This window comes from Lipophrys pholis (assembly GCF_963383615.2).
Source record: "Lipophrys pholis genome assembly, chromosome: 22".
Taxonomy (NCBI): domain Eukaryota; kingdom Metazoa; phylum Chordata; class Actinopteri; order Blenniiformes; family Blenniidae; genus Lipophrys; species Lipophrys pholis.
In genome coordinates this window covers 18,938,495-18,955,755 of record NC_137644.1, presented here as the reverse complement: position 1 = coordinate 18,955,755, position 17,261 = coordinate 18,938,495, and the positions used below count along the sequence as shown (strand labels likewise).

Sequence of the window (17,261 nt, the reverse complement as noted above, 5' to 3'; positions counted from 1 at the left end):
CCAGCTCATGTAGAAAAGTATGAGATAGTTGGATTTCTCAGCTTCTACGTACTCGCCTGACTTCTCATGAAATTTTGCTCAAATCTCACGGAAGCTCGAAGGTCATGAAAGATTTATGACAAGTTAATGTGTGTGTGTGTGTGTGTTTTCTAGGACCTCAACAAGCGCCTGTCGCTTCCTGCTGACATCCGAATCCCCGACGGTTACCTGGAGAAGCTGCAGCTCAGCAGCCCGCCGTTCGACCAGCCGCTCAGCCGCCGCTCCCGCAGAGCCTCGCTGGTCAGTCCTCCTCCGCCGTCTGCATCTCGGTGAATTTGTTGCTGGACGAACTTGGTCGTGGTCCAGCTGTTGCTTCTCCCCCTCTGGTGCTGGTTTCTATGACGACCGTGAGCCCGGGATGTTTTCATCTGGAGTCATGTGCTCTCACCTCCCACTTTTAGACCTTTGGAACTAATTAAAATAAAAATATCACACAAATGTCACACAATACCAGCTGAGTAATGAGATCTTGTTCAAAGTGAGCTTAAACTGAAAAGATTCGGTGTTCTGATGGAGCAAAATTTACCTCGATGACTTTTCATTCTCATTTTTGCCAAAGTTGTTTGGTAGCGGAAATTGTTCACGGTGAGATTCTGGGGAAATTTGTGCAGCTGCAATGGACAGAAGCTTCATCTCCAACACTGTTGAGGTTGTCGGTACAATCCTCCTCCTCATGAATGAGTGAATGATTAGGTGAAGAAAGGTGAAATATGCTACATCAGAAAAGTCTGTTTGCATAATGTGTGTTGTGGTTCCATGGTCAGTAACAAAACACACACGTCACAACATCTTCTGTAGCACTACCCACCATCAGAGGCCAGAGACACTTCCTGTTGTCTCAGTTCCACCCTGGACAGTTTGTTTGTCCATCACATGTATGTGGGACAGTTTACTGATAAAACCTAGTATTATAAACTAGTATTGATCTTGAACAGAATTTCACAAGTCGGCTGCCGTGTTTCCAATGTACAGATGAATATAGACACACATGACTTTATCACTCAAATCGACTCAAAAGTTCACACAGAATTCTTACAATTGTTAAGATACTTAAATTGCATTGGGATCATTGTTATCTGTGACATAAAGACAGATGTGTCTTATTAGTTGACTTGTAACTTCACATCTTATTTCCATCTCTTCCGCAGTCGGAGATTGGTTTTGGGAAGTTGGAGACGTACATCAAGCTGGACAAGCTGGGGGAGGTGAGACAGGCCTGAAGGTCTCATGTGATTCATCATTTAAATGCTCAATGACACAACCTGGATTAACGTTGTTTCGTGCTGCATTCAGGGAACGTACGCCACGGTGTTTAAAGGACGTAGTAAGCTGACGGACAACCTGGTGGCGCTGAAGGAGATCCGGCTGGAGCACGACGAAGGCGCTCCGTGCACTGCGATCAGAGAAGGTAAGTTACTCATCGCTCCACAAGTCCTTTTAGAAATAGTAATTATTTTAGTTGCATAACCAGGCATTCTTTTTCTTTCATTGTTTAAAAAAACAAACAAAAACGAAAAAAAAACCACAGATGAAGTGCTTTTCTGCTGACAAACATTCGTGTGTCTCTGCAGTGTCTTTGCTGAAGGACCTGAAGCACGCCAACATTGTGACGCTGCACGACATCGTCCACACAGACAAGAGCCTCACGCTCGTCTTCGAGTACCTGGTAATAATACTCGCCGTCTCCCCGTGTTCGACGAGGTCCAACATAAAGCAAAGAGCTGGATGTGATGGAACATTCGCATTCGGATGACGAACGCTTAAGTCTCTTTTCCATCAGAGCTCCGACATGGGGAATATTTATAACTGAAAAGAAATGAATGTCCCAGAACGTTTGGACTGTTGATGTTGTTGATGAGCCTTTCTGTCTGATGCCATGTCTCTCTGCAGGATAAGGATCTGAAGCAGTACATGGACGACTGTGGGAACATCATGAGCATGCACAATGTGAAGGTGAGGACGACTTTTACTCTGAAGTTTTATCTAGTAGTACCACCCGCTGCTGCGATCTTCTCTTCTGTACCTTTCTGCTTTCTTTGACTCCAGATCTATGAAAACTAGACTAATAAATTGACTAAAACAGAGTTTTATATTGGCTGCAGTTCTTGCACATATACCACATATTTAAAAATAACATTAAGTGTTTTTTTCTTTCTCTCCCAGGTATTTCTGTTCCAGATTTTGCGAGGCCTGTCGTATTGTCACAAGAGGAAAGTTCTCCACAGGGACCTGAAGCCACAGAACCTCCTCATTAACGAGAAAGGAGAGCTGAAACTGGCTGATTTTGGTGAGAGGAAGCTGTGGAAGAATTCCGTTTATTATATCCAGTTTGTTTCCTTAGATTTATAAATCTAATTCTAATCTAATTCAGAGCTCGTCGGTTTGACCTCAGTGAATTTTTGTCTTGTGTTTGTGTCGGGATTGGCAGGTCTGGCCAGGGCAAAGTCTGTCCCGACTAAAACCTATTCCAACGAGGTGGTGACGCTTTGGTACCGGCCTCCCGATGTTCTGCTGGGATCCTCGGAGTACTCGACACAGATCGACATGTGGTATGAAGCACACAGCAGCTTTTACACTCTATTCAGTTTCTTCTTCTTTTACCCCTACAATTAAAAATCTTTCTTATTCATTTTAAATGATGAAAAATTCCCAATGCAATCAGGCAGAAGATTAAAAAACAGTTTCCACTTGCAGTCAAAATCTGATGCGCTCATATTTCCTTCATAATGAAAAAAGTGCTGCCAGGTATCTGGCCAGAAGAAAGTGATTCCTTTTTGTTAGTCCATTGAAATACTTCCAGTAGAGTTCCAGTTACTAGAAAATAAATACTAGGAAAGCAGTCAATCCCAGCACCAAACATTTCTTTTTTTTTGAACAATGTCTTTTTATTTTCAAATACAACCAATAAACAATATAATCACAGAACTTTTACATCAATTTCTCAATAACCCCACCCCACCCACCCACCCACCCACAGTTACTGGACCATCTGCAAGCTTACTAAGCACATTTGTAAACATATTGACAACAAAAAGGAAAATTAAAAATAACAGGTACATAGTCACTTGGGTTATGTTTCACACCAAACATTTCTAAGATAGAAGTATCATGCAGACTATAAAAAAATAAATGAGCTTCTTGAAGTAAAAATTTGTGATTTAAAGATTTGACTGCTGTAATTGAGCAATGAGAGTCGAGAACAGGTGATTGATTTGCTGGACGCAGGTGTAACACCCAAACAATTCCATGGTTGTATCGCTGTGGAAGAGAATTACAATCCCACAGATGTTTGCTGCTTCTGTTCTTACAGAAGTTTAGAAGAACCTAGAAATACCTGCAGTAAACATCACAAGTCCATCCTCATAGTGCTCCGATACGCAGATGAAACGTCGATGTTGGTTGATGCTGTGTGTTTGTCTCCAGGGGCGTTGGCTGTATATTCTACGAGATGGCTGCAGGTCGGCCTCTGTTCCCAGGCTCCACCGTGGAGGACGAGCTCCACCTCATCTTCAGGCTACTGGGTAAGCCCCCCACCACCACCACTCCTACCCCCACCACCACCACTCCCACCACACATCATGCCATCACCTGTTCTGCCGTTGGTCTCTGATTGGCTGCGATGGTGTGACTACAGGCACGCCCACAGAGGAGAACTGGCCGGGAATCTCCTCCGTTGACGAGTTTAAATCCTACAACTTCCCCAAATACAAACCGCAGCCGTTAATCAACCGCGCCCCCAGGTACTGCCCTCCTTTCAGCTCTTTTTCTTTTGTGTTTTATTTGCTCCTGTGGTTCAGTTTGCTCCCTCAGCTCTTTTTGCATGTGTACAATAGTGGTGTGTATTCTTGAGTTGTGCATGTGTGTGGCAGGAAATCCTGCCGAACATTGAACAGACGTTTGTCCGCTTCCTTCCTCCCATGAGTGGCCTACATTCCCATGAAGACTTGCTGCGGGCGCCCGCTAATCTGTCGCTCTTCCTTTTTTTCTGTCTTCGTAGGCTGGACAGCGACGGCATTGAGCTGCTGCTGGCGTTCCTCAAAGTGAGTGTCTCCGTCCGTCACAATGCCCACAGTCCAGTTCACTCTCACCTGACGTGTCATCTGGCGTTCACTGTTTTTTTTTTTGTAGTATTTAAGCAATTAAAGCATTAAATCATCAACAGAAAAAACATGCATTTTTATATACATATATTTTATTTTGCACGTGATATGAACAAAAATGAATGAATGAATCTCCCCACGTGGGGGAGATTCATTCATTCATTCATTCATTCATTCTTTGCTGCATTTCTAATCATGCTGCTTCACCAATGTAACAAAAAAGAACTGAGGATATGTGTACTTGTAGTTATTGTAGTTTTTTTCATCCTGTCATCGAGCTGCATGAATGTTCATGATTAGGCCTGGTTTTGTCAAACACTAAAGATGTTTAAAACTATATTTTCTGATCCGGTCAAGAATTGGGACGCAAGAGCAAAGATGTTGTTTGCCAGTAGTTTTTTTTTTAAATCATTTACGTTTCTGTTCTAAAAATAAACCCAAAACCAGCCGGGGCTGATTTGGATAGATAACATCAGAAATCTGTTTTCGTCACGGTTTCCGTCAGTGCCAGGTGTGGACAGCAGGAGGCGCAATACAAACAAAAACAGAAACACTGTGGCCTGCCTCTCATGTGTTTATGAAGGAGATTCAGATTCACCTTCTCTGCCTCCACAGTACGAATCTAAGAAGAGGATTTCAGCAGAAGAGGCCATGAAGCATCCCTACTTCAGGCAGCTCGGGACGGGAGTCCACAACCTCCCAGAGAGTGAGCAGCTTTTTGAAAAACAGTTAATCTGTGCCTTGTTGCTTGTGGTAGTCTGACTGTTTGCTGTCGCGTTTCAGGCGTTTCATTATTCACGTTAAACGAAGTGCAGCTGCAGAGAGACCCCGGCTACAGGAACTCATCGTACCCGGAGTCGGGTGAGTTTAGAGACGCGTGATGGAAAAGCCACGTTATAAAAGATGGAGGCTTACGAAAGCAAGATGCATGCTGGGATTTGTAGTTCAGCAGTATTATTCGTCTCTTTCAGCGAACGGCAAGATCAACAGAAGGCAGAGCATGCTCTTCTAGTGTTTCCTGAGGACGAAGATCTCCGATCCAGCTTCATCTTCACTCCCCAGCAACCTCTCGCATGAGCCCACCTTCCTCTGGAGTGACACCCCCTCCGACACTTTATCCCCACACACACATTTACACAAACACACACCCCTCTGAGCGAGTGACTGAGTTGCTTCTATTTGGAGACTGTCTTTATTTATTGGGGGGGTCGGGTCTGGGGTGAGGTTGTATTTTTTGCTGCTAAACTACTACTGTCTGTATTTAACACACCATGTGTGTGTGTGTGCATGTGCGAGTGTGTGTGTGTGTGTATGTGTGTGTAAACATGATGTGAACTGGAGACGCCATGCACAGCCGAGCAGTCGGTCGGGTCACTGTCGTTCTTCTGATTCTCCGGCTTCTTTTTCCACTTTGAGTTCAAACGACGTGATTCAAGTTTGTTGTTCCTGTTGTCATGCTCGGAGACCGAAAACTTCAATTTCATTACATTAAAACAAACAAAAAAAAGATATATGTATAATTCTATATAAATATATATATTTGGAGATGTTTTGTTTCCTCGTCGAGCTTCCGCCGTTGAATTTCCCGACGTTAAACGGAGTGGAACTCAGCATGGTGTTCGTCGGTCTGCAGTTTTCCCTTTTCCTCGGGACGTTCCACACGGACTCCTCCCCTCCCCCGAACGTCAGGAAGCAGGACCGTGAAGGGTTAAAGAGCACACGGAAACAACTTGGGGTTCTGCGGTTTGGAGCGAGCGACCAGCCGCGGATTACAGATCAATACTGGAGATGAGAAGGAAGAAGCCAGAAAGTCTTCTGGAAACTGCCAGGACTTCAGATTACTCTTTTTTTTTTTTTTTCCCCCCCAAACATGAACTAAAGCTCCGTTCTGTGTGCATCCGCAGATCTCACTGCAGTAACTCTTTGTTTTCACCTTGCACTCCAGTGTTTTTGTTGTTAGTTCCTTGTTTTTTTTTTCGAATGAGGGACACGAGCCCGGACGCAGCCCAGTTTACCCAACAGTATTACGATGTTTTTTTCCTCTGTGTCTGTGACCTTTGACCTCTCCTTGTGAAACGACTGTGTCTTTGTGGCATGTTTTTCGGAGGTGGTGGTGGTGGTGGTGGGCGGCGGGCGGCGGGCGGCGTCAGGGATCGGAATTTCAAATGCAAAATGGTCTCTTCCCATTTGGCGTCGGACCACGGAGCTCTCCAGCGTTTTGTACAAATGAAAAAAGAAAAAAAGATTTCAAATTGAAATTTTTGGATTTATCTGCCCGTTGTGTTGTTTGCAACCGACAGTGACGCTACAGACGATGACGCCTGTTGAGAACTCTCGTTTTTGATGACATGTTTACTGAAGCAACGTAATTCTCCCCCAAATCGCTTTAAACAAAGGCGTGAAAGTCAAGTCCTCGCATTCCTGGAGGGAATTTAGTCGCAGACGTGCTGCTGGAGATCTAAATGAGGAGATGGTTCCTGCTCGGATGTGAAGATTCAGTCAGCAGAAGGCTGAAAACCGTTGAAAGTATCTGAAGATTTAGAAGTTGCAATGTTTTAAGACTTTGTTTTGACGTTTACCCTGACTCACATCTATGATGTTGCATTCAGCCACCAGGGGGCAGTATTGTTTATTCATCAATTGTCTAAAAAAAAAAAAACAAGTTTTCCCACCAGATTGGTGTTTTTACACTTGAGATTTTTGTTAATCACAAATGCCAACTGCAGGCTTCAATCCTCTCATCCGAGTCTCTGAACCGCCACACTTTAGCATCAGATCCTCGGTTTTGGCGACTTTAGAGAGCTGCAGCATTCACGAGCGGCACGAGGATGAATCCATCTCACAGTTTCCACCGTAGTGCAGCGCTTGTGAGAAGACCTGAGGGAGGTTCTGTGAAATATTTGTTATTTGTGAAGATGTGCGTTCTCTATTTTGACATAACGATTGGGTGGAACTTGCTCGAGGAGTGCCGTTGGCACTACTGTTGCGTGATAAAGCCATTAACGTCTGACCGCACTAATGGGGTGACCTTGTCTTTAGCACAGTTTGCAGCGAGCGGTGGAGGAACCCTGTGAAGACGCACGTCGCTTGACATCCTGGACTAGCGGCTCCACCGTGATCAAACTGCTCCCAACACAAACTGTGACCGTACGCGGAGTTTACAAAATAGCAACTGTCCCGTTTTGACCAAACATTTGTCCCCTGGCAGCTTTTAGACGTGAGGAAATCGTCCTCTCTTTCACACACACGTGACTTCACAAGCACAACGGGGAGATTTCACTCTTACTGCAAACTGTTTAGCGGTAACATGCGCGAAAAGGAGATTTCTTATAACGGTGAATTATTTATCATTGTAAAACTGTACTTTTTCAAATGTGTGGATGACCTAACTCGATGTGAACCTGTCTGAGCGAGTGTGTGTGTGTGTACGCATGGGAGTGTGTGTGTGTGTGTGCGCCTGATGCATGGAAGGCCTGCTGTGTTGTGAACTCGACCTCTCTGGAACACTGAGCTGCCGGCGACCAGTTGGTGTGTGACTCTTTTTACTGGAACTATTTATTTCTCATAACCATCGGAAAGTAAATTTAAACTGTTTCCTAAATCGTGTGTGTGCAGCAGCTGTTTGTTTTTGTTGTTTTTTTCAAATGCAGAATAACCACCATCAAGAGGGGAACATTTATTTTAAAAAAAAAGAAATGCAGAAAACAAGCAAATCAATGAGAATATAATTTCTCTATTATAAAAAAAACAACTAAACAACCAAGATCCATTTTACAAAAAAGAAAAAAAAACTTTGTGCAATTTTAACATGTTTCCATACATTTTCCATGTTCAAAGGCACAGCTGGTGCAAGGCTTAAAGGTACAGTGCATTAAAAAAATACAAGTCTTCATACAGAAAATAAACGCTTCCATGGCGTTTTAGCACTCTTACTAACAGCTGCTCTGCTAGGAGTCGATCCACCTTCATCATGCGGAAACATCTGGCTCAAACTGTTCAGATCTTTAAGAGAAACGACCCAAAAAAACCTGAGATTTCTTTCAACGTCTTTGTACAGAAGCATATTTCATTCTCTTGGGAAAAACGTATGAATTAACCAGATCATTTTAAGAACTTACACTCGTACTTAAGCCTTTGAAAACCGAGCTGAAATTCATCGAAAGCAGCAATTTTATTTCTAGTAAAGATGTTTAATTAATTGGAAAAAACTATATTTGCTGTAGAAAATTGTCAATCAAGTTCATGAAAACTAACTATTAAGAAAATCCATCATTTTGCACTAGTAACATACACATCAGTTCATAAAAACTGCACGTTTTTTGGAATAAATTCTCATTTCAGAAAACACAAACAGAAAATAACAGGAACTTCATTCATAAAAAAAAATACATTTTCTGATTGAAAAGATTATTTCAGTAAAAATGTTTTGAAATATATATTTTTTAATTCCGCAAGTGTTATAATTCAGCATTTTTATCTTTAATAGTTACAAAAATGTGCATTTGTTAAAATATTAATTCAGATTCTATAAAATCTTCAGAAAAAATATGCAATTTATTTGTAAATTTGTAAATTTTTCATTACTTAAGAATTCTTTTTTAAGTATTTTTGAGAAAAGATTTCTTTAGTTTAGAAAATATAGATTTTTTTTGTTTGTGGAAATTTATCAAGTAAAAATAAACTTTTTTTGTAAAAGTTCTTACTGAAAGAAATTAAAGTAAATATTAAAATAAATGTAATAAGAAAATGCTATTTTTGGAGTATAAAAAAACAACAACTGCCATTTCAGTTTGAAAAACGAAGCCGTTCTGGTTGTGATGTGAGTGCAATACGCTTCTGTACATTGTGTTTTCTCAGTTCATGTATTGGTTGAGGGCTGGAGTGTCCCTCTTCACAGGCCCATGAAGCCTGCAGCGTCTAATCATCCAGTTCAGCTCCAGTTTGCATCAGATTTAAGGAAACTCTTTGAGATTCGGGTCGATTCTCTTGGCGTTGCACCCGTACGGCTTTCTGGCTCAGTGAGTCTTCAGATCCCTTTCGCTTTGCTCCGAGGTGTAGACTTTGAGATTTCTAATCCTGAAAATTAAACACGGATAATAAAAGCTGAACTGCAGTAAACAATAGAAGACGCGTCTCGTGCGTCTTGAGCAAACGAACCGTTTCCTCTGCGATGGAAGCAAAGAAACAGATTTGAGAGTCACTGCGCTCGGATGTGGTTCATCTCTAAAGTGACCTGACGACCAGCCTGGTCCTGGTCCTGGTCCTGGTCCTGGTCCTGGTCCTGGAACAGGCTGGCATCAGGACTTGTGGGCGCTGCAGGAGAGCAGCAGAGGGGAGACGGCGTCCAGGCTGGGCAGCGGCACCGGCAGCGGTCCGTTCAGCAGGGAGGGGAACTGCAGGGCGACACCGGCACAGGAAACCATCAGAAGACCGACAGGAAGTGAGGTGGAAGTTTGTTGTGAAACTGTTAAAAGATCGTTCTCTTTTTCTACAAAGTCAAGATAAAACAATGTTTTCTTAAAATGGTGACGTAATAGATTCTTGCAAATATGGACTTTCTACTCCAGTGTTAGTAGCATTATAATATAGAAATAACCTAAATCTCTTTGTTTTAGTTCAACAAAGGTTTAATATTCTATTAAAATTCTTTTACAACACATGACAAATCTGAAAATTAATAAAAGAAGTGCAACGTTAATATCAGGCCTCACCATGTGCTTTACAACTTCACAGTGGATTTTTATCACTATTTACATCTTCAAATAAACATTTGTCCACATGAAGCAGGAACTCAGGCTACTTCCTATTATGATCGGAATAACTTGTGAAAATCTATAAATGATCTTTAATATCGACACATTTCTACATCTGTGATAATCCTGATCCCCCAAACTGACTCATGTAATACAGACTCAAGTGCGCCCCTGGTGGTTAAATAACAGAACCATGGGCCATGGACCTTTTGTCTAAATAACTCAATAAACAAATTGATTTATTTATTTATTTAGTTAGTTAGTTATTCAGCGTCAAATTTAAAAAAAAAAAAAATCTTATAATTAAAAAAAAAGGCCTTTTTTACATTCCCACTCGTTTAGAAAAACTGCATTTAAAATATATCACTTCTAATTCTAAATCTAAAAATATTAACATGTTTCAGAGTATTTGTAAAATTCTCATTGGTTGAGAATTTATTTTTATTATTTTTTTTATCATACATTAAAACCTTAACCTGTTAACTTTACTCTCTAATGCGTTTCATGGCCTCTGTAGGTTCTCCTGTAAATGTAGTTTTAAACTTGAATCGTCTTTTTATATAAATTTGCTGTTGTTTATAAGGAGTAAGAAATTGGTAAATCCGAACTAATGAAGGCAAGTTAAGAGCGTTAACCTTCACTTTAGTTAACAAAACTAGTGTCTGGACTAGTTTAAAGATGTTACTCTTCTGCTGAATGTTAGATGGACAGTCTTCTGCAACCCCCCCCCCCCCCCCCCCCTTTCCTCCAACCAACTCCACCCAACAGGAAGTTGCCCCTTTTTTTTGTCCGCGGCTGAGCGGAAACATCTGCAGCTTATTTTGTAACCTCTGGCACAGGCTGAATCACACAAGCAAGAAAAAAGAAAAAAAGAAAAGTGCATTTAAAACAACAGCTGAAGTAAATCTGAGATGTGTATGAAGAGCCTGGAGGGAGGAATTTATAAAGAGACTGAGGTGTTTTGAAGGCAGACTGACGCTCTGAGTTTGAAATCGCCTTGAGAAAAAGGTGGTTTGCAACCAGGTTAGTTTCAAAGCCGCGCTGTAAAAAAAACACCCATAATGCAACAGCTATCAGAAATGATTTCTGGACATTTCACTGTATTTTACACCAATTAAAATTGGCTTTATGTCGAGATTGTAGTCATTTTCTATATTAATTGTTTTATTTTTTTATTTTTTTTGTCTCTGCGCCAAGACAGAGAAAAACTTAACTTAAAGTTTAAATTTAAAACTTATCAGACTACAACTCACACTGGGATCACAGTGGGACTGATCGATTACTACGGCTGTATTTCATGTAAATACGACACATCGACTTGTAATACTCTAGTTTTCCTGTAGATTTTGAAACTAGAAGTGTTTAGTGTGACAACCTTGAGTTTTAATGAATATCTGGTTACAAACCTTCATTTTATTTCCTGCTTTTTTTGTGTGTGGTGATTATCTATCTATCTATCTATCTATCTATCTATCTACTGTCCATGAGTAGTTTCAGGAAATGAGATCAGCACAGGAAGTGAGCGTCACCTGGAAGAGGGGGGCGTGGCTCTGCAGCTGGGCGGGGCTTAGCGGTCCCACTGGACTCAAGCTCGACCAGAAGTGGATGTTGGAGAGCAGAGGGCTTGGAGCGAGCAGCAGGCCAGATGGAGTCTACACACACACACACACACACACACACACACACACACACACAGATTAAAAACACAAAATGAAAACGGGTGTTCGCACACCAAGAAGGAGCCGGCGGTGTTTGTTCTGGCGTTGCGTTCAGAGAGCCGTTCCTAGGCGGCAGTGAAGCTGTCATGACGTTCAGAGCTGGAGGCCACGTCTGCCCTCTAGTGAACTCACGTCTGGTCAGACACACACCGACCTGCGCATGCATGATTTATCGCCTCCAAATTCAGTCTCATCGTTCATCTCTTTCTTCTCAACAGGTTTGCTTTTCTTTCCTACAGAAGTCTGACGGTTCATGTTCTCATGTTTCCCTCTTCCCTCCTGTCCTCCTTCCCTCCGCCTGACGTATCTGAGCCTCAATCAGGTCATTTCTTTCCCTTCTTGTCGTTAACTAGTTAACGATGTTTAGTTAGATCTGGTTTGTGCCGAGACTGGGAGGAAATCTCGCCGCAAAAAAGAAGAAGAAAAAAGCCTTTACAAGCTTTAATCAGGCGCTTTGACTCGGAGTCAACAAGGTGACGCGGCCCTGAAAAGCTCCGGCGGTGGAAAATGAGCAGTAGACCTTCAAACCGAACGGCGTCCACATGAATATATTGAGTAATGAGCCGGCGCTCCAGCCTGCACTTTAATTTTCCGTCGGCGATGTACACACAGCGGTGTGCGATTACTCTGGATGGGAGCGTCAGCCGAATGCCTGAGTGTAGTCAGACTGTCCTGGTTTGGTCGGCCTGTTGCTGCCAGCCAATCAGGAGCTTCAGGAAACATATGGCTTCACTTAGAAACCTCCTCCTTTCTTTTCCGCTCACCTCTCCTCCCCTCCCTCCCTCCCTCCCTCCCTCCCTCCCTCCAGGCTCACTCCTCTGTGTTCAGTCGTGGCGTGTTGTACCTGCGCTGTGAGGAAGGCGGGGGTCAGGGACCCCGAGGGCAGCGCCGGGCTGTTGAGCGCTATGGAGACGAGGTCACTTCCTGTCAGGAGGAGGGACGGGGCGGAGATGTCCAAAGTCTTTGGTTTCCTGCCTTTCGGCGGCGCGCCTCTGGACGGTCCCCGCCTCTCCGACGTGGCAGCGCCCTGTGACCTCTCCCTCTCTCTCTGGCCGGACGACAGGTTGAGGGGCTGGTAGTCGTTCTCCGACTCGTCGGCGTCCACGCTCGGGAGCCGCAGCCTCACCGGCGGGTGGGCGGGGCTTCGTGACGGTGAGCCGGGGGAGGAGGGGCGAGTTGGCCGAGGGGACAGTCCGGAGGAGTGACAGTTCTCCGGCGGCGGCGGGGTGCACGGGAGCGAAGCGTGCCCACGGTTGGTGATGAATCGGATGACGGAGGAGCTGTCGTCGTGGCGGTCCGACCGGGGCTCCGTCTTGATGGGACGCTCCAGGGCGTGCTGCAGCGAGCTGATGGCGAAGGAGGAGTACAGGCCCGAGTGGAGGTACTGGCTCCTTTCGCCTCCGTCCTCATCTTCGGCCTCGGGTTCTGACGCGGCTCCGCCGTTCTCCTCGCCGCAGCGGCCCGACTCCACCAGCGCCGGGTCCATCTTCAGGATCTCGGGAAACGACACAAACTTGTAGACGAACTTCTGTCCGATCACCTTCCTGATGATGTTCTGCAGGAGAAAGCAGGTTAGATTAGTGTTCCCTGGTCGTGATCGCTCTATCCGGCGTCTCGCCGAGCCTCGTGAGGGACGGTACCTTGTCGTAGTAGTATCTCAGCGCTCTGCTCAGCTTGTCGTAGTTCATGTTGGTCTTGTTCTTGCGCAGCCCCCACAGCTTGGCCACCTCCTCCGACTTGAGCAGCTTGAACTCGCCGTCATTGGACGTCCAGCAGATGAGATGCTTGTGGCTCTGGTCGAGCAGCAGCTGCAGCAGGAACTGCCAGAGGGTGATGGAGCTCTCCATGATGGCAGGGGACGGGCGATCTGAGGACGACAACCAGGAGTTCATCACCCAGTCAGCTGTGGAAATAACAATTTCTGTACATAACATCTTTGCAAAAGATTTCAAAGGGTTTGGCTACCTCGGCGAGGAAGTAAAATATTAAGTTACCGGTTAAATATTACTAATTTTCAATTTATTCAGTTATCAGTTGTTTGTTGGCCAGGTGAGGTAAGACTAACTCCCGTCCTCACTGACTTCTTCCCTTGTAGCAAAGAGGATAGATGCCTACACTCCCACCTAGTGGCCAAATGATAAAATCACTTTTATTCTCTTTTAACAGCAGCTGTCGCACAAAGCGTCGTACAGTTCCTTGAACCAGTGGAAAGTAGGATTGATGAAAGCAATAAACTCAATTATTATGAGTAACATACAATGAAACCACGTTAAAAAAAAACCGACTAATCTTCTCTATATTTTTGTCTCGACTGTAAAGAAGAAGTGACGGTAGAAACCCAAACTCAATTTAAAATATCTATGTAATACAGGATGTATATGCATGTGTTGTATTAGGTTTTGGATAATCTGCACACAGAGGAGGTGTCCAATATATGATCTGAAGAGGAGAACTACACAACAAATGAGCTTCTAGACCAAAAGTAAACAAAGTTTATAATTTATTTGATGTGCATGGTGGGAAAACAAAAAAGTACATGGGTTCATATTTTTAGGCGTAGCTCTCAAGTTTGTTTAACAGAAGGACGTTAAAACTGCCGTTAAACCCAAAAGAAGAAGAGGCTTATGACTTTTCACATCAACTGTACATGTTGGATCAGCTTTTTTTTTCTGTTTGTGACAATTTGCCACACAAAACATCTGGACTGTGCAGATGTTGTGTCGCATACGAGGACGTAGGACCTGCTGACAACGGAGCGGCAAGATGACGTGACTTCCTGTGTCGAGAGACAACTGGTGGCGCTCCTCGTTCATATGTCTACGTGTAGCACCTGTTTGTTTATCAGGTCTCATATTGTGTGTGCGTGTGCGTGTGCGTGTGTGTGTGTGTGTGTGTGTGTGTGTGTGTGTGTGTGTGTGTGTGTGTGTGTGTGTGTGTGTGTGTGTGTGTGTGAGAGAGGGAGAGAGAGAGAGTCCAGACGGTGGGTGGATTTCACATGTTTCCATGGCGATGAAGCAGGATGTGGTCAGTGACCTTCTGCTAACACAAGCACGGGTCTAACCGTCGTGTTTACCTGGAAACGAGTGCGACCGTCTACGACTGAGCTGTTTGCTGGTAACAAGCTGTAGCTGCACGCGCTCACAACGAACACCTGATCACGGTCATCACTGTTTTTATTTTGCAGCCGTGACAACAAGACAGTGGAAACCACATCTGCCTCCATAACGGAGAGAAACGTCTCCAACATCGTGACTGATGTTTACCGGCTGCGTTCACGACAACGGCTCAGTAACGCCGGAACAGTCGGAGGCCGAAAACACACGGTATGCATCTCGCTCTCTCTCTCTCTCTCGCTCTCTCTCTCTCTTTTGTGTCTTTGCGGAAGGAAGCAACCGGCAGGAAGGTGGAGGAAAGTGCACGTGGTGCGAAACAATGACCCATCGTCACAAACGCACACACATCCAGCTTCCTGTTTCCTGCATGGGTGTGTGCGTGAAGCGATGGAGGCCGTGTCGCGGTGTCTGTCTGTCTGAGCGAGGACTTCCTGTCATTCAGCTGAGAGGCCTACCCTCTCCAGGACGTCCTGTCACCGGGACACACCAGGAACACACACACACACACACACACACACACACACACACACACACACACACACACACACACACACACACACACACACACACACACACACAAACACACACACACACACACACACACACACACACACACACACACACACACCACAAAGTTTCGATGCTTTATCTTTCAGGAGACTTCTCATTGTATTAAATCTACTCACCATCACAACTGTTATAAAGTGTGCAGCACTCCCAACCCTGAACCCTCAATACAATATTAACTGTTTGGGGCAGTTGTGGCTCGGTTGGTAAAGTGGTTGTCTATTCCATCGGACATTTGCAGGTTCGATTCCCTACCTCCTCTGTCCACATGTTGAAGTGTCCTTGAGCAAGAGTCTGAACTCCAAACTGCTCCTCAACAACTCCTCTTTGTAAACGGTTTTTCTGTTATGATTCTATCGTTATACCAGTCACCACTTATCCCTGTATATATCAATATTCTATATCACTTGTTTAATTTATATTCTGTCTTATTGGTAATTCTATTTACTCTGTATGAAACAGTGCAATTTTATATTTTTAAGCAAAACTACTACAAATGGAAGAGACTATTTGTAAACAGACTACAAATAAGTTACATTTAGAGTATTAGTCTGTAATTTCACTGTATTGTAGGACAAGTTTTAGAATGAATCATGCAGAGTTTGTTAAAAAGAAGAAGGTGTTGACTACACATTATTTTGTCCGGGTCTGAAAGGAACTGCAGACTGTTTGATCTGTGCTCACTCTTCACTCTGTGATGTTTCACTCAGAGAAACACCCAACAGGAAATATCATTTCAGAATAAAGGCAGTCTCGTGCTCTGGTCATCTGTGTCAATGCCTGAAATTCACAGTCTATAAATCCTCACTAGTCATGAAAGAAACATGAAACATTCCTCTGACGCTTCACAGTGGGAACCCATTTAGGCCCCTCTCACCTTGACAGTCTCCAGCCCGGCAGACGCACACCAGAGGAGCCACGCGCAGCTCTCCATCCACTTCCACTGGTTATTTCTGATTTTTGGAAATTTGTCTCGGTGTGTGCGGGGAGAGGCGAGCGTTGGGGGCTCTGCTGGAACTCAAATGGTTCTTTGTTTTGCACCAGTGACTCATTTTCAAGATGTTGTCTGCTGCCAGCTTCAATCCGGAAGCGCACGGCAATTAGTCTGCGAGGTCGAGACAAACCAGAAAATCTACTACTGGACTTTTAAAGGAGGCAGGGCTGAATTTTCCCTCAATGGCTCGTTAATGAACTCTTCCAGACACGCATTCTTAATTTAGAATAAAGTCCCGTCTCTGTTTGTCCCACAGCGGAGCGCGCGTAAAAGACGCAGTTTGAAGACCACTTTACGCCGAGCGTTCGCGATCTTTACGCACAGATTCCACACTTCACGCGCTGGCTTGTTTGCAGTTTTAACGTCGATCGTTACCGAGTTTCATCAAATGCACTAATATCCAACGCAAGACCGCTTCTGTCTCTCCATTACGCACAAGTGCGCACATACACACCGATGGCGGTAGAAAGAAACGGGTCACCTACCCAGCTGCTGTCGGCCGCTGCGTCTCTTCTCTTCGTCTGCCGGCGCCTGATGTGTTGCGCTTGTGACTCACAACGGAGTGTGTGGTGAGTCGTTCTGGGGCTCCATGCTGCTGCTGCTGCGCCCCGCCGTCTGAAAGGAGATCCTCTCTCTCTCTCTCTCTCTCTCTCTCTCTCTCTCTCTCTCTGAGCAGGAAGTCGGGACCCGCAGACTGAGAACAGGCGCACTTCCTCTGGCGCAGAATTCCCGTCTGTGTACACACGCACACACACACACGGTTTTTCCCATAAACACTACTTCAACTACTCCCTCTTTCTCACAAATACGCACAGAACTGACCAAAGGGGGCCAAGCCATGCGCAACACACACACACACACACACACACACACACACACACACACACACACACACACACACACACACACACACACACACACACACACACACACACACACACACACACACACACGCATTTTTTTCAGTCTTATATGGA

General features: G+C 44.4%; 2 protein-coding genes across 4 annotated transcripts in view; one reads left to right on the top strand and one right to left on the bottom strand.

Annotated features, from left to right (window-relative positions):
* The window catches only part of cdk17 (cyclin dependent kinase 17), a 36,660-nt gene extending 31,031 nt beyond the window's left edge, over positions 1–5,629 (top strand). Inside the window, exons 5-17 of the mRNA XM_080491840.1 lie at positions 154–279; positions 1,188–1,244; positions 1,333–1,447; positions 1,611–1,705; positions 1,930–1,992; positions 2,203–2,326; positions 2,468–2,588; positions 3,463–3,560; positions 3,674–3,779; positions 4,037–4,079; positions 4,755–4,845; positions 4,923–5,000; positions 5,111–5,629. Of these exons, the coding sequence (XP_080347966.1) occupies positions 154–279; positions 1,188–1,244; positions 1,333–1,447; positions 1,611–1,705; positions 1,930–1,992; positions 2,203–2,326; positions 2,468–2,588; positions 3,463–3,560; positions 3,674–3,779; positions 4,037–4,079; positions 4,755–4,845; positions 4,923–5,000; positions 5,111–5,151 (1,158 nt within the window). The 3' untranslated portion in view covers positions 5,152–5,629. The remainder of the gene's footprint in view (positions 1–153; positions 280–1,187; positions 1,245–1,332; positions 1,448–1,610; positions 1,706–1,929; positions 1,993–2,202; positions 2,327–2,467; positions 2,589–3,462; positions 3,561–3,673; positions 3,780–4,036; positions 4,080–4,754; positions 4,846–4,922; positions 5,001–5,110) is intronic.
* Positions 5,630–7,802: 2,173 nt separating this feature from the next.
* On the bottom strand, positions 7,803–17,191 carry elk3 (ETS transcription factor ELK3). Of its 3 annotated transcripts, none has more exons than XM_080491842.1 (5): positions 16,770–17,191; positions 13,251–13,477; positions 12,455–13,165; positions 11,422–11,544; positions 7,803–9,532 (listed from the first exon to the last, which is right to left on the bottom strand). In XM_080491842.1, the coding sequence occupies exons 2-5, from the start codon at positions 13,455–13,457 to the stop codon at positions 9,437–9,439; spliced, it is 1,137 nt and encodes a 378-aa protein (XP_080347968.1). In that variant the 5' UTR covers positions 13,458–13,477; positions 16,770–17,191; the 3' UTR covers positions 7,803–9,436. The 3 variants fall into 3 exon arrangements, with proteins under 3 accessions (XP_080347968.1, XP_080347969.1, XP_080347970.1); XM_080491843.1 differs by having other exon boundaries at positions 13,251–13,513; positions 16,770–16,949; XM_080491844.1 differs by lacking the exon at positions 16,770–17,191 and adding an exon at positions 16,168–16,302.
* Between the last annotated feature and the right edge of the window lie 70 nt (positions 17,192–17,261).